Raw genomic sequence first — 17,559 nt, forward strand, 5'->3', positions numbered from 1 at the left:
TTTTCTAAATCTAAATTTAAACTCTTGGTAAATTGAAAGGACAGTTATTATGTTTTGGGTAACAGTAAGACATTTATTTCTTTATAATTTGTTTTCATTCATAAAAAGGACAAAGCACAGTCCTATACTACTCCATTGAAAAATGATAAAAAATAACTAAAAAAATCAATTCAATATTTTATCAGTATCAAATAAAACTACTACCACCTTTCCTGAAATACAAAGAAACCACAGATGTTTCTATATCTATATAAAGTTTAATTAAGAATCTTGCGTCTTAAAGCATATGATACATTAGTTAGTTCAACAACAGTTTAAAACTGATGGTCCCAGTCAAATTCGTACAATTGTATGAGGAAATGAAAAGCTTGAGTTATCAGTATATGAGATATTTTAGTCTACTTTATCTGTCACAAGTTTAAAACTAAACAACCTCCAAAGTCTGCTTTCTTCTTACCTTTCAGAACCATTTCATGCAAAAATCTAGCCAGTTTTGCTCTTTATTACCTTACATTAAAAAATAAAAAGGCAAGCATGCATTTGGCAAAAGATGTAGTTGCTGTTGATTATATAAAAATGCCCAACATGGGTCACATTGCAAAAGGAAAACCCCGTAGTGTAACAATGAAACACCAACATTTATACAGAAGGCTTACAGAGTATTCATTTCCTTAAAGTATGAAGTCATTTTGTTTCTTTTTCCAAATAATTAAATATTTTATGAAACCTGGCAATGATCTTAAGACTGTTGACATACTTTCACTGGGCAGTCATCCATTTCATTGGTTTTAAAAATTTTCATTTTATAACAAAGAGGTAAATGTAAATTAATGAAATATTTATTGATATTTTCATAATAAAGATTCTAAACATTTATACATAGATATATAGTACAAAAATTATACAAATTAAAGATAGGGGGTAAAGTAGTAATAGATTTATTTTGCTTCCTGTAAATATCTTTTTATGAACCTATAAGGTATCCTTTCTAAAAAGATAAACTCTATCTCTAATTAGCTAGCAAGGTTGTGCTAATAAAATAGGATCATACATCCTGAAGCATCAAACATTGCACTATTTCATGAGCCAGCTAATCCTTTATTTCCCGAGCTCTCACATCCACACTCAGATATATTTCCATGCACACCATGGAGAATGAAGAAATGTGCACCCTTCTTTTCACAACTTATAAAAACCCTAAGTACCAACACTTGGGAGACACATCTTCTGTCTCCCTGTGGCCTTCCAGTTTTGCATAATCTTCAAAGTACCATTAACAACATGTCAATTTGGTATTTTTAGCCATTTGTCAATATGGCATTGAAGTGGCAAATGAGCTTAAAATTAAGTTTTATTTTATTTGTTTTTAAAAGAATACTGTAGCTTCTTCAACCTACAGATGATTTGTTGATTTCACACCTTCAATAAAGAAAGATTATACTTAGGAATGAAGCACAAAAACAAAGATATTAGAATATTATTAGGTAATTCAGATATTCACTTAACTGTCATTTATCTCTACTATATAAAGACTCACATCTTAATAAAAAAATGGAAGCACACTACTTCTCAAAATCCATCATTTCACATATGAATAAATACAGCAATATGATGATACTTCAGATAAGAGCTGTGGTTTTTGAGGTTTGATACTGATGATAAGAAAAGCATAAAATAATTTCAGAGTAGAATACAAAAGTAAAAAAAAATCTTCATATGGTATGTTTACCATTAGAAAACTAACTGAAAAGCATTACTGATTCTGAAAATGAAATAGTTAGAAAATTACTTCAAAAATAAGAATACTGATAGTAAGTTCTAGAATTTGGTTTTCAATATTCAAAATCTTTCAGCTCATTCAGTAAAGTGATTTGGTAATGAATTTATGCTGAAATGTTTCTGTCATGTTCTCTTTTTTTTTTTTAGGAAAAAAATCAAAATTTCATGAATGATAGGGGCCATTCAAAAATAAGCAGGACCCAAAACAGATGGGATCATACAAGAGACTGTATTACTCTTACATTTACCACATACAATCAACATTTCAACCTCTATTATATTTCACAACTTGTTATTAAATTTAAAGCACCTGTGTATGGTGATTTTACTTTCACTCTACAGCCTATGATATTGAATTGAACACTGTAACTTGTCCCATTGGAATAAATCATGCAACTGTCACAGAATCAGGTTAAGTGGTTTATAAGGCATATTGGAACGAGTTAAAAATCATTTTATATCCATTTAAAAGTTTATTCTTTTGGATGAAGGGGTTCCTGAATGCCTCAGTCATAGTGTGTTGTAAATCAGCTGGATAGTTTGTTGAAGTGTAATTTATTTGGCTTAGGATGAAGCCGCAGAAATTGGTGGGAACTGTCTTTATCCCAGGATGAAGGTTGTCCTCTGAGCTGGGTTGGGAACAGCAGCTTTCACATCACACTCAGAATTCCAAGTAGACAAGGATGCCAAGGGCAGGCAGCAGTAAGCCAAGAAAACTTGAAGACAGGGTTGACGTACCTACAAAAGAAAATGAAAAGCATATATGTCATTTCATTGATTGGTCACTATTGTTCATTTAGTCTGCTTGGGGAAGGTATGATTGTGTTGCCCTGAAAACCAAATGTTTTGTTTATTGGTGATTGAAAAGAAAGAAAGATAGAAAGAAGGAAGGAAGGAAGGAAAGAAGGAAGGAAGGAAGGAAGGAAGGAAGGAAGGAAGGAAGGAAGGAAGGAAGGAAGGAAAGAAATAGAGAAAGAGATAGATTTGATCAAGGATTTAGAGACCACATGAACTGTTTTTATAGGTTTAAAGTAGTCATAGAAAATAATAAAATCCAAAATGATTATCCTGTCTCTATGATACAGTAGTCCCGAATTCCTACCAGAAGGCAAAAGGTCAAGAAGTATATATAAGAAATGGGACTGGGGATGTGGCTCAATGGTAGAGCAATTGTCTAGCATGCACAAAGCCCTGGGCTTTGCAAAAAAAAAAAAAAAACGACAATAGCAACAACAAAAATAACAAACAAACCTAACAATGTTACCTGGGATAATAATATCAGAGGTGTACTGGATAAATCTTGCATAATTCCATATTTCAATAATTTTAACACATTTAGGTACTCACATAAAGACTTAAGAAAAGCATTTCTAATAACATTAATTTTCTTTATGTTTTTTAGCTAAAGAATAATTGCCCTGATGTATTATTCTCTGAAATAAAAATGAAAATGATGTAATATGCTCTGAACACATATGAATTGATATTGCAATTTGGGTGCCACCTAGAAGGACAACTTCTGTTGTAAGTAAGTTCTTGGCCTATGTGCTTTTCTCTCTAGAATTCCTGACAGAGAAGGTTTTCTTTTTGTTTCCATTCTCCACACATTTTAGGAACTAACTTACTGGAAAGAGGGAAGGGCTAAAAATTATAGTCAACAGTTTGCAAAGATGATAATTTCTTTTTCAATTTTTGGAAGTTTACTTTCTAAATTTGAAAACTTATTATCTAAGATTAAAAATGGCCTAAATCAGCCCATTCTTTAAAATATCTCTCTTACATCCAAGACTTAGAGCATTTCTCCTGAATATCTAGGCATTATGATCACATCTGTGGTCCCTCTAAAGAGGAAGAGAATCCTTTCTGCATGCTTGCATTCCACCACTATCCTGCTGGCTACTTGGAAAATATAACAGAAAGTATTTTTAGATACAGATAAAGTGATATTGGGAAATAAGGAGGGCAGTGAGGATCAAAAAGTGAAGACAAAATTTTTAAGAGCAAGATAAATGGCCCTCCAGCAGCTGCAATATTGCAGATGCTGTGTAACACTATCAATAACAATGAAAACACTAATCCTTACTATGTCAGCCTCTGTTATAGTTCCACAGCAACAAAATAGACTCCCTGTTTGCTCTTCTCTCCCTCCCTCCCTCCCTCTCTCTCTCTCTCTCTCTCTCTCTCTCTCTCACTCACACACACACACACACACACACACACACACCATGCATATACACACTTTAACATAACAGTCTATTCATTTTATTATCGTCATACTACAGATTTTGTAACTCAGATTCAGGCCAACCACCACTAGAGGCCAGAGACAGGTTTAGATCTCAGATTTGCTTAGCTCCAAACACCGTGTTCTTTCTACCTCTCTGTCACTATCCTGCAGATAACTTTAGAAAAGGAATACTTTTGGAAATTCATAAGGACACTACACCTTGCTCTTGATGTGTCAAGATAATATCACAAAAAGGAAAATAAATGTCATATGGGAAAACAGGGATACCTCCTAAGCTGTTTCAGAGAGGTTTTTGCATTCTTGTAGACCTTTTTAAAAATCTACTTTTGTACATGATTTTAAAAATAGGCTACAATGCACACATCATGTTATTCCTATAAAATGACCAATAACAGACCTCAATTGCATAGTTAAATATTCAGTTTTCAAAGTTTGATCCATATTAAGACCCCTGAAGACCTTTGTCCAAGGATGAGTGCAGGGTTTCTACAATGCTCTATCCTGTGACCACAAATTACATCAGCCATGGGTACCATTTATGTGCTTGCCTGAGTATGTGGCTTGGCACTGTACAAACTATGACTGCAGAAAGAAGTGTAGTCAATTATGGATGCGATTTTGAAATTTTCGTGTTAGTATGAAAACCAAACACAATTTCATAATTTGTGGTTTCAACATCAGGATATTTGATTTATTTAAATAAACTCTTCATGTTTATGTGTGTTATATTTAATTTCTCTAATGGCTCCTGCTTATGTAATTGTGGTCTTCATCTTCAATTCTCTTCTCCATCCCAGCAGAAACTGGAGACTTGATTGAATTACTATTTAAAGTCATTATAAATGTGGGGGTCTATATATTCTTGAGGGATTTTCAATATATTTTGATAATATATCTCACAAAGTATATATTACTGCTATCAAGAATAATTCTAGTACATATATGGTATGTATTAAACATATATTTTGATTTTCATGTATTTGATCAAAGTTAAATATGAACAAATCATCAGTCATGTGGATCACTTTTTTCCCTAGAAGAAGAAATTTAAAACTAATTTAGAGTACTGTCTATTTCATTAGATTTTCATGCTTTTTTTTCTTTCTTTTTTTTTTACCTTATTACTTCCTTCAGGAAGGGTTTTTTTTTTTTTTTTTTGCTAGAGAGGAATACAGATTGAGAGCAGAAATTTCAATTGAATAATACTTCATTTAAAAGTTAAGTTGTCCTTATGGTAAGTAGAGAACCGCTCTTATCAGTTTTTAATTATATCTCCTCTCTGAGGCTTAAATTTCATAACCATGATCTAATCCAAGTTGCTACTGCTTGGCTATTGATTATGACATCATATTTAGATTTTTCTTTTTGTGGTATCATTTTTATTTGTTTGTTTGTTTGTTTGTTTAAAGTTCACAATTGTTATATTTTTAGTTTATGGACAACTTCAGGAAAGGGATTATCTGAATCCAAATTAATGCAGCTGTGTTAATGAATTTCAAATCCAGTATATAGAAATTATTCAAACCATGATGCCACATAATTGAATCATGTTTCCTTAGCAAGAAATGACCTCTTCTGATAAATAAGCACAAGGCAGAAGGGAAAACAGCAAGAGGGCAGGGCAAGGGGGTCTGAAGAAGAAGGCCTTTAAGGGATACCAGTATGACCTCCATCACACTTCTAATATTTCTCTGTCTTTGTCTCTCTTTCTCTTTTTATATCATGATCCTCTAACTTATAGAGACAGGGTGTAAGGAGGAGGGTTACCCCTTTCTATGAAAGATTTTTCTCAAGAAATAGTATTTTGTTTTTCCTATCAGAGAGATGATAGCCATCACCCACACCATCAGAAGGCATTCATTTTACTAAGTCCTGGGATCGCCCAGCTTGCCTTGCAAGGCCGCTTTTGACCCTTCCAAGGTCTTACAATCTCCATGGGCTCAGAGAAGAAAGAATTCTGATAAGATGGCTGACACCTGTTCTGAGGGGTTTGCTCAGTACAGTCAGGTCTCTTAGGTACACATCAGTAGATGTTTGCCATTGCTAGTTGTTGAGTCCAACAAAACCCCTGCTGGGACAGCAGCAAGCTTAAGAAAGGAGAAAGAGCAAACTTTGGGACTGAAAGAGTAAAATTAGCTCAGAGAGGAAAAGAACAAAGCCACAGGTCATGCTCCCTGCCAAGTTGACAGGAGACACTTCCAAGATGACATAGCAGCTATAAAAGGCCATAATGAATTTCTCCTTGAGTGGATAGTGTACAGTTACAATGATGGCCCAGTGATGCTTTACCCTTCCCATTTGTTAGTGGGGATACCCAACTGCTAACCTGCCCTCCCCTCATAACTGTTGTTAATTCCCACTTCTTCTACTTCCGCCTCAGAAGCCAAAATAAATCCAGAACTGACTGATACCTTCCTTAGATCCTCCTTAGAATTCTGTTAGCAGGAACTCATATCTTACATAAGGCCCTTCTCCCTCCCATGTGAGAAGGTAATTTGTCAGAGAACAGGCTTGTGCTTGGTCTTGGTTGTTTAAGTTTTAACAGAACAGGCTGGCACCCATGAGGATCAATAAGCAAGCAGAGACTTCCCTGGTCTTAGTAGCAGGTATGAGGTTACGCCGGGAGCAGCTTCACGTGGCAGCACAAGTAGAGGGCTCTGAGGCCAGGGGAAGGGAAGTGCAACCCCCGAATTTTGCCTTTTGCTGACTGGACAATGTTGAGTATGTTCTGTAATCTTTGTAAACCTTAGTTCCTTCGACCATAGAATAGGAATAATCATATGTCTCTATGGCTATATTGTGAGAATTGAGAACATATCTACCAAAGGATTATGTATATACAACATAAACTTTTTCTTCATAAGTAATCACAGTATGTGGAAGCCCATTACTGAAATGGGTGCAAAAGGGATGCTTTATTGAAAGATGGGTCTGAGGACAGGGCACTGCCAGGTTTTTGCCTTCTCTGTGTTTAAGCTTGCAGCTATACTTTTCCCCATCCCCAACTACCCCGTGGAACACAGGGGCTCTGCTTATCACAGTCTTAAAGCAGAATCTTTCTGTAAAGCACTTCAGCAAATACATGGATAGTAGAAAACTCCAAGTGAGGGAAGGGAATAATAAAAATAGACTGGACTAGACAAAAGGTAATAAAGGGAAAGGAGAAGGAAGGGGAATAAGAAAGACAGTAGAATTAATTGGTCATAATGTTCCTAGCCTTGTATTTGTATATATGACCACATATATGTATATAACTCCACATCATGTATGACCTCAAGAGTGGGAACCAAATAGAATAAGTTATATTTTATGTATGTGTATTCTGTCAAAATACTTTCTACTATCATGTATAACTAAAAATAAAAATAATGCGAATAATAAAGAAGAAAACTCTAAGTAAGTGCTAGCTATTCACACTACATCTGAATATGATTATTTCTTGCTCTGGACCTGAACATTTTATTTTTGGAAGAGTAGTTGGATAGAAACCAGAGCAAAACAGCAGCATAAACTGGGCATATTGAACTTTTCTGTAATAGTCTGGCTATAGTGTTACCTTCTCTGTGGCATGGTAGTCAGAGATATTTGTTTTTTAAGTAACAGAAATCCAACCAAAGAAAGAAGTGATGCTCTGACTTTAGGGATAACTAGAGTCAGGGAACTGAATACGTGTAGCTTTCCTCTTTTCTTTCTTCGCATATTGATCAACATTCTCCAGGAAAATAGACATATATTCCAAATAGAGATGAGCTCCTAACTCACAATTATAGATTCTCAAAAACAAATAAGTAGTATTTTTCTTTAGATCCTACCAGAGTGAGAAAACTCTAAATGAAAAAATGATTTGCAACTTTGAATCACCTCTGCCCTCAGGCTAATAACTGTGGCTTAGTTAGTGGCTATGATTGGACCAGCCTTGAACATGTTCCCATTGCTCAACCAATCACTGTGGTAAAGGAGGCAATGCCACTTAGTAAATTGACAACTTGGTTCTTATCTCAGGAGGACTAGCACAACATTCCCAAGTGAATAGATTTGGGAGTAAAAGAGGGTTTCTGGGGCAAAAAAAGAGAATATACTTCAACCCAAAGTGTAAATGCACAATGAGAATTGAAGGATATGAAAAACAACAACCCCCAGGGAGAAAAGGGCTCTGGACTTTCACAATTTCCCTTTTCTACAACTGTCCCCCCCCCCGGCCCCCCAACTGCCCAACTCACCCATTCTGCTATGACTCAGTCTCACTGAACCCTATAAAACTCAGACCCCTATTGTAACCAGTTGCCAATTTCTTCTCGAAAATGTGTCCTTCTGCTGCTTGATAAAGCATTGCTGATCTGTTGAAATTTATCTCCATTTCTTTTCTTTCTCTTTTATTTGCTTTCATTTAGTGCCGAACACTGGGAAGGGGTTTGAGGCTGTCTATACCTCCCCATTAATGAACCTCCACCATCTTTTCTATCTTCTCATCTGATTTCTATTTCTCTCCTTCTTTCCTTCTGATAGAAGGATCCCCTTTGCAACTCCAAGTCCACTAAAGCTCAATGGCAGCAGATATATGTCCCCAAACCAACTCCATTCTTGGGCGAGGGTTTTGCTGCCTCATTGCCACATGGACAGAGCAAGGACTGTATAGCATCCCTTATTGGTGTTGGAGGCATCCTCCTTCTAATCTTCTTCTCTCCAATCCTTTCCTTAATTTAGACCTCTGGATTAGAGGCCGCTGTTTGCCATTTTGCTTTTGTATGCAACACCAACCTCCTCATTCTTTGGAGAGGTAAGATCCCTTTCAGTCTCCTGCAGAAGCATCCTGTCCAAGACCCTCCACCTTTCTGGACCCTGGGGGTCCCTCACTACTCAGATTCTAGAAGGGATGCCCTCTCATTCTCTGGTGAAATTCTGTCTAGTGACAGGAGACATCAAAGGACACTTTGATCTCAATCACCACCCCAAACAGACCTCTCCCACATGGGAGCTTCCATCTACTGGACTCTCCCTTAGGTTGTCTCAAAAATAATTTTAAGAACCTTAAAATTTGATGCCTTATTAGGCTTAGTACTTAGATCTGGCCACAATATAAATCAGACAACCTGCATCAGTGGCCTGAATTTGGGACCTTTGACTCCAAAATCCTCCAAAACTTAGACAATTTCCTTGAATGAAATGGCAAATGGCCTGAGGCTTACCTCCAAGCTTTCTTTGACCTTCACTCAAGGCCCTCATTATGCCAACAAATTCTCACTGTGTCCCTGATCCATAAGCCCCTTAGATCAGATCCTGATCCCCAGCCCTCTTCTTCATTTACTGCCCTGCAATAGCAGATGAACCCTCACCAAAAGTAAAGCGGGAGGCTATAAAGGAAAGTTTCATAGAGAGGAGTGCCTGATTACCACCAAAGGAGACTGTCAGAGTCACAAACGTTTTTTTTCTGCGTCAATTTGAGACCTACAAATCTTCCTAACCTCCTACATAAGCAGGCTAAATTTATCTGTGTTTCTCTATTTGCCAGTATGATTATCTAGCCCCAATATTTATCCCTCATATTAGTCTGAAAAGATGTAATATGGCACATAAAATTCCTAACTACACTATGAAAGCTCTAATTGACACAGATAAAAGGATCTCTACTAAACACAGAGGTAATGCCAAAAGTAAGGGATTTTACAAAAATCAAATGGCATTAGGCATTCCTTCCTCATTGCCACATGGACAGAGCAAGGACCTGTATAGTGTCCGTTATTTGTGTTGGAGGCATCTTCTTCTAATCCTCTCCTCTCCAATTCCTACCTTAATTTAGACCTCTGCTCCATAAGCCCCCTAGATCAGATCCTGATCCCCATCCCTCTTCTTAACTACAGCTCAAGAGGACATCTGTGACATTAAAAATGCTAAATTTTATATATAATAATTTTATCAAATGGGCCCACTGTGCTGACTCCCACATGATTTCTTTTCCAAGAAGCAATTTACCTGCAACCCTGCCTGGCCTCCTGTGGACAAGATATGTCACTTCCTTGGCAAACTACCTGTTTACTACAGAGGAAATACAGGCCCAAAATAATGTTGATAAGGGATGGGTTGGATCCCCCTTCACCCAGGTGTTGGGAATGCTGGTCCAGCATTGCTTCAGTTTCTTTTCTGTGGGAGAAATTTGGTGCCTGGGGCAGAGAACAGCTTGAGACAACCAAAGTCAGCTGGCCGGGGCCACTCCCCAGTGCTGCATGAAGCTGTCATGTACTGAGTTTGACCCCTATAGCTCCCAGGGGTGCCAAATATCAACCACTGTCTGTCTCTGTTTCTGACTGACTTGGCCTGATGCTGGAGGGCACTCTCACCCAATGAATCTGGGATTCTGAGATGAAATCTCGGTCTGATCTGAGGTCTCTGGGAAAGTGGTGACCCATTAATCCTCAAAGCATGAGTCAGGCAATCTCTCCTTCTTCAAATGCTTCAACCCCATTTCTGTCCATACTGTTTGCCTCTTAAACAAGGACTCATGACTTAAAATCAGACTACCTTCTCTAGACTCTCACAAGACACATTTGATTCTGTACTCCCCTTTTCTGGCAGGAAAAAGACCAGAAAATCTGTCTCACTTAATCACATTAAAACTACCCCTTATCTGTCCTACCTAGTTCAATAATCCAAATTATTTATTTTCTCTAGTGGAGATATCACCCAGAACACTAACAGGCTTGCCTCCCACTTCAATTGAGGAGCATAATATGATATCATGGTCCTATGAGTATGAGGACCCCAAAGGACAAAGAGAATATGTAAGAAATGTTAAGGGCACAACGAGATGACAAAAATCCTCCCTTGAAACCAAGAAGTTAGTATCCTCCATTTTGAGTGAAGCCCCAGCCAGAGGTCATGGAAGGAAAGGCAGAAACTGCTGAATTTTCTTCATCCAAATGTAGCCAGTTGGGGAAATGAAAAATGGTTAAAATGCCCTATGGATGAGGCCTTGCTCAAAACAGCAGCTTCCTTTACTTCTTAGCTGTTGCCAGATCTCTATCTCTCCATGGCTTACAGAGCCTGCAGAGCCTGCAAGGTTTACAAGGCTTTCAGAGAACTGGTTGAGATCAAAGGGGGAAAAAATGCCACCTTTAAATCCAAGCTGCTTATGGGACCTAAATGTCTGGCTATGTATCTCTTAGCAGTGTACCACACTGCTTTCTTAACAAGTTCCTCCCTAAACACTACAGCACAAGAAGGGAAGATAGAAGATACAAGTCTTCTGTACCTTGAAGATTTTTTACCTAAGCATTTCAGAGCTCTTTCACTCTTTCAACATCTGAACTGACTCTAATCTGAACCAAAAGTGCACTCTGATCTGATAAAGATGTTCAGTTTGTTGCTTTACTAATTACTGCTACTTTTTTAGAACTCCCGTTTTTAAAAATTCTATTTTTTTTTTTAGTTCCTGGTTTTATGGTGAATTCACATTTAATCCTGTATACCTAATTTAAAATATTTTCTGATCAGTCTTTTTTAATCTAATTACAGAGGTTTTTACACTGTGTTTGTTTAGAGGCCAAAATTTCAAGGGTAAGCTCTCAAATACATTGGAGAATCTCCTTTTACAAAATCCTAAAAAAGGACATGGACATGGTGATGTTGGAAATAAATCTGGTGGTCCCTGAGGAAAAGTGGCCACCTGATCTAAGTATCAATCAGGGCTGTTAGACTTTACACCAAGCATTTTCAATTTCATAGGTTTCTGTGATTAATCATAATGTAAAAGTCTAATGAACTACATTTTAATTTATAGCAGGTTAATTTTAATAGAGGCTTTAATAAACATCTGTAACATTGCCTTCTACCTGTAGAGATCTACCTGCAGCTACAAGATTGTTTCCTGGCTGATTTACATTTGTGTGCACACCTGTGTATTGTGTTGTGTCTACATATCTGATTATGTCCATATATCATGTACATGGTATCAAAATTGGCATATAGATAAATGAGTGCTCATAAATTAAAATTTAAAAGAGAAATGGATCCAAATACCTTTCAGTTCATGAGAGTTAAAAATTTAATTTAAATTAGATAAACAGATGAGAAAAAATATGTCTTTAAAATTACTAACTCATAGGTTTTCTAGATGGTCAGACAATTAACAGAGTATTGATTTCTATAAAATATCTAGAATGCAATATCCATTGTTTCTAGGATTTTTCTTCAACAGGAAAGAGATAGGTAATACTCTTAACAACACTTGTCTGATATCTTGGTTTTTACAGTTAAAAATGAGTAAATTAGATTTAACATCAATATCATAATATATTAGAGGAGATCATAAGTATGTTAGAGGAGATATCTGATTAATTTATGCTAAAAAGCATTAACTGCTAAATATAAAATCAAGTACTTTTGATTTTTCAAATTCTATAAGGTAATATATTTAAACATTAGATGTGTTTTATAAATTGCTACATGAAAAAAGAGTTTAAGATTTCTTTGTTTCTTGTTCTTCACTAAAGCAAGATTGCTAAGAGTTAAAGTTCTAACAGGTGCAATTTTATATGAAAAGAGTCCAAAACTTTTCAGCTGTGTTTCAATTAATGTATTGTAAATAACATAAAGTATGTAATCTTATTAAGAGGAATAATTGGAAAAATTCAGAAATTTCATAAGGAAGGCTTTTTCCTAAGGTCAACTATTAATGTACTAGTGATATAAATCAAAGTTTAATCCTCTATAGGTTGAAGTAACAAGGATTTCTTAAAACATTAATCTGATTTTATCTATCAAGATAATTTCTCATGTCTGTTAAGTTTTATTTAGAAAAACTTGTCTTAATAAAATTACAGTTTGTACAACTCTGATTAAACAACAATTGTTATTTTAGAGTATTACATTGCACTATAGATTCTGAATTTTCCTAAATGTATTTATATCTTCCAAGCATACAAGTCATTAAAATATAAGGTGTAGAAGAACATTTTGCCAATTTGGTTCTCTTCAAACCAGAGTTTAAAGTAAATGTTTGGGATTATAAAAATTCTGTTTCTTGGCAGGCATGGTGATGCATGCCTGCAATCCCAGTGGTTGGGAAGTTGAGGCAGGAGAATCGTGAGTTCAAAGCCAGCTTTAGCAATGACAAAGGACTAAGCAACTCAGTGAGACCCTGTCTCTAAATAAAATACAAAATATGGCTGGTGATGTGGCTCAGTGGTTGAGTGTCTCTGAGTTCAATCCCTGGTATCCACCCTCCCACAACAAAAATTGTGTTTCTTAGTTCATAGCTATTATACACACTAATATGTTTTACTCTTGTTAATTTCATTTTGTATTTTCCTTCTAAACTTTAACCAGTATCTGTTAGTCCCTTACAAAAGAACAACTGGTAATATAACAACCTGAACTATTTTGAGATAATAGGCCATCATGTATAGGACAGACAGATGTAAGGCTAACTTCTAGCACTAATACTTATCCCAATTAAGTAGAATGGGTAAATAACTGTAAAGTTACAGACATTAAAGGTAAACCTCAGTACTCTTACTGTAAGACTGGTGAAACTGGCTTGCTGTATATTCAGGACCCAAACTCAGAGACTAAAATTAAGGAATAAAATGGCCAAGAGAGAAAATAGCCAATACTTGGCTCTTGCCCTCTGAGATCAGCTTGACTCCAGGGAAAAAGGGGAATTCTCTAGGGTTTTTTAGCTCATGGCCACATAATCTCCTGATCAGGGAGAGAAATAAGACCCTGTAGAAGAGAAAGCTGACTGATGCACATGCTGCAAAGGGGAGGGTCATTGGAGGAGGTGTTATCCCTGATGCTTCTAAGGGAAGCCACATGGTCAAAGAGACTCTGATCTACCCAGGCAGATGGCACTTTAGTGGAACTTAGAGTTTGCTCACAAGTTCCAAAGAGTGATCTCAGCTGGCTCTTAACAACAGATAGGAATAAGGTCAATTTGACCAGCTTGGTCTTAAATACCTAAATAGTTATCACCAAAGTATAGCCATACCTGGGTATTTAAAATAAAAGACTATTATTATTTTAATTGAACCTGAGATGTATACTTGTGTCAGCCCCACAGCCCTACCTACCAAAAATTGGACTGGCCTCTGTACCTTGATCATCCTTACTCCTCAATTTGACATTTTACCTAACAACCAAAGTTTACCTATCTTAATAAGGGCGCACACCAGGCTCAAGAAATCCCTCCAGTTTATTCCTTTACTCACAGGGCTAGAGTTATCTGCTGTGACTGGCATAGGAACAGCAGGATTGGGATCATAAATTCATTACTATGAAAAGTTATCAGACCAGGTTATTAAAGAGTTTCAACAGGTTGTTGACTCAGTACTGAAGTAGCTGATTCCTGGTAGTCCTCATTGGGGGATCAAAAATGACAGACTTCCTGATTATGCTCCCTTATATCCCCCTTAATATTCACCTTTCTCATAGTAAACTTTCTTCCCTGTATTCTTAATGTTCCTTTATTCTTAACAGCTTCTTTAGCTCAAAATGCCTCCCAGGAACATGTTAAAGCCACTGCCCTCCTGTGTTTACATTGTGATTCTCTGAAACCACAGAAAGGGGACTTCACCTACAATGACCTCTAGGCTCCTTCCATATATGGTCCTTTTCAGCCTCAACCCTGGGACCTCTGTCTTCTCCCTCAGAACTCTGAAAGTGGAGGTCTCCACACTTTGCCCCTTTTCAGCAGGAAGCAGCCAGACATGATATTAATACACCTATTCAGTATCCCCTTTCAGAGTCCGTAATGAAGAATATGGGAAACAGCAACCACCAGGGAGAAAAGGAGAACAACTCTTAGGGAAAAAAGGAAAACCGTGGGCCATGGACTTTCTACAACAGTTCATCCTGACTACTCAATGGACACAGTCTGCTATGATTCGGTCACACTGAATCTTATAAAACTCAACTGCCTGTTATAATCAGTTGCTATTTTCCTCTCTAAAATGTGCCCTTCTGTTGCTTAATAAAGCATTGCTGATCCGTTGAGGTCTGTCTCTGTTTTTTTTTTTTGTTTGTTTGTTTCTTTCTCTTTCATTTGCTTTCAAGTCACTGAAAACAACATGGGATAAACAGTGTTCCAAAGTTGTTGATCAGTAACCCTTCTGTCAAAGAGCATGACACAAGAGAAAGGACCTGTCCACAAATTTGGAAAGTGTGTTTTGTGACAAAGTTGTGGTAAAACATAAAAGTATGTTGCAGGGAATTACACACTTGAGTTATTCACAGGCTCTCTAACTGGCCTTGTCAACATTCACCTACTTTTCAACTGCTTGAGGCTAATCAAGATAACAGTGAGTGATTTATTTAGCTACAGAAAACTTCAGCATTTCAAATAAACTAGAGTCATTTCATGAGAAACCACTGAGATTCACCCAGGACTGGTGCAGCATTAGAAACTGTCAGAATTTATGACCTTATTTATTTTCAGAGGAGTTTTTCACTTTACAAACTCAATCACTCAAAAAATTTATTCTGAAAAAAAACCCAAACAGCTAAAAGATACTTAAGAGCTCTGTTTTGAAATTTAGCTCAATAAGTTGGGAATTTCTGGGTCATTCACCAGATGTACCCTTCAGAAAATTATTAAATTTTATCTGTTCTCTACTGGGTCACAGTAGGGATTAGGTAAGGAAATTCATTAGGTATATAATATAATTACTTAATTTTTTGTGGTAGAAAAGAATAGAAACAAATGTTAAAGGAGGCAGAACTGTGTCTAAATTTGAGACCATGAAGCCTATGAGATGGTGCAGTCTTCTGACAAAGGCAATTTTTAAAAATTCATGCAGCCCAATATTCTTACAGAATTTAACACTTGATCAATTTGAAGCCATTGAGACAAAAACAAATATTTAAAAATGTACCTTAATCACAGGGATTTCATAAAATATCTGGGACAATACAATCTTAGACTTATTATTATTTGACAGATTTTTAAAAGAATTTCTCTTATCTTTGTTTCTTTGTCTTTATACATTTTCTCCTGCAGTATTTTCTTCCCAGGTGCATATGCCATTATTCATCTTGCCTAATCTCTACCAACAGCACAAGCATACAGTAGACCTGAAATATAAAACTTACTCACAAAGTAGAAAATTTTCTTGCCTGAAAACTGGGAAAGAATTGATGGTAAAATTCCTGTAGTTCAGGAAGACTATTGTTAAAATTTCTTTTAGATCATTACCAAAATTGCTTTTTTATACATGTTCTATGCTTATTAAGAATTAAAGAATTTTTGAGGAAATGTTTTTAACGATTCTCATCCCCTCCCCTCCCCCCCCCCCCCACACACACACATCAAGTTGGTGGAGTGGTGGTTATGTTAATTAGTTTGACTAAATCTTTCCATAATGTGTTCATAAATCAAAACATCCCATTGCATTCCATAAATATGCATTACTATTATTTACTAATTATATATGACTAAAATAAAATAGTTAAAAATTAAAGGTGACTTTTTTAGGAAATTAGTTGGATTTGCTTTAAACAGTTCTTTTGAGGAACACATCCATACCATTTTCAATTTTGAATCAATTATTATGAGTACTAACTTTCTGATTTTAACAAAATGAAGTAATAGATATTTACCCTAGTTGGTTTTAAGAATTTCTAGAACAGAAACCAAAAAGAAATCAGAAAATAAAATTAATTTGTAGTTTTAGGTAGAGCAGGATTTTTTGTATATTTGATGTTTTTCTTGTCTTTTTTTTTGCCTTCAGATATATTTTTAAGTACAGTATCTGTTTATCACCCTGCTTATTTTGATTTTGTTGATTTTATCTTCTTATGCCTCTTTGAGACAGCATTATTAATATTATGCTGCATAGAAAAAAGGCAGCCTAAGGCCTGCTTCTAGTTCTATCAAATAATTGGTTATATAACTCGTAAAAATAATTATTTGGGCTCAAATCATGGTTCTGACCCTGTCACGATCTTTGGCTATTTTATGTCTCAAACATGTGGACTTTCCTTCTATAAAATATAGGGTTCAGTGTGTTAGTCTTAAGGTTCCTACTAAGGCAGGAGTCTGAGTCTAAACAAACCATAATGTAGTTTAGAATGTAAAGTATTGAGCCATGAAATCTGCAAACACACTTGTTATAGTTCTCCTTATTTATGATAATCAAAGTTGATATTAGTTTATAAATATTCATTAAAAGCTTGGTCATATAAGTACCAGTGGTTTGGTGGGTTGTTTCAATCAAGTCAAACCCACTAATCTTGCTGCTTCTACTTGTTTGGCAATTATGAACCGCTATGCCAAGCAAAATAGATCTTTTTTTCTATTTTTGGCAGAGGTTCATGGTTGGCTGGCAGCTGGTCCTGGCAGTTCTGTTTGTTCCTCACTGTTGATTCTGGCCCTTTTCCTGTCAGAGAATGCCAGATTGCTAGGATACATTTCCTCTTTGAGAAAAGAGTGAGCATTAGCAATAGATGACTACCAATTATTTGCTGGGAAACATAAAAGCAACTTATAACTACCTCCTTGCCAATAAGCACATGCTTCAAAACCCAACTTTTGATTTTTTTGG

At 36.1% G+C, this 17,559-nt stretch overlaps 1 protein-coding gene across 6 annotated transcripts in view; it reads right to left on the minus strand.

The window, feature by feature from the left end:
* Positions 1–237: 237 nt before the first annotated feature.
* Positions 238–17,559, minus strand: part of Cntn1 (contactin 1) — a 343,238-nt gene continuing 325,916 nt past the window's right edge. For all 6 annotated transcript variants that reach the window (XM_078014880.1, XM_078014877.1, XM_078014881.1 and 3 more), the window contains one exon: positions 238–2,517. In XM_078014880.1, coding sequence (XP_077871006.1) covers positions 2,441–2,517 — 77 coding nt within the window. In that variant the 3' untranslated portion in view covers positions 238–2,440. The remainder of the gene's footprint in view (positions 2,518–17,559) is intronic.

The sequence above is a fragment of the Ictidomys tridecemlineatus genome, chromosome 6 (assembly GCF_052094955.1).
Source record: "Ictidomys tridecemlineatus isolate mIctTri1 chromosome 6, mIctTri1.hap1, whole genome shotgun sequence".
Taxonomy (NCBI): domain Eukaryota; kingdom Metazoa; phylum Chordata; class Mammalia; order Rodentia; family Sciuridae; genus Ictidomys; species Ictidomys tridecemlineatus.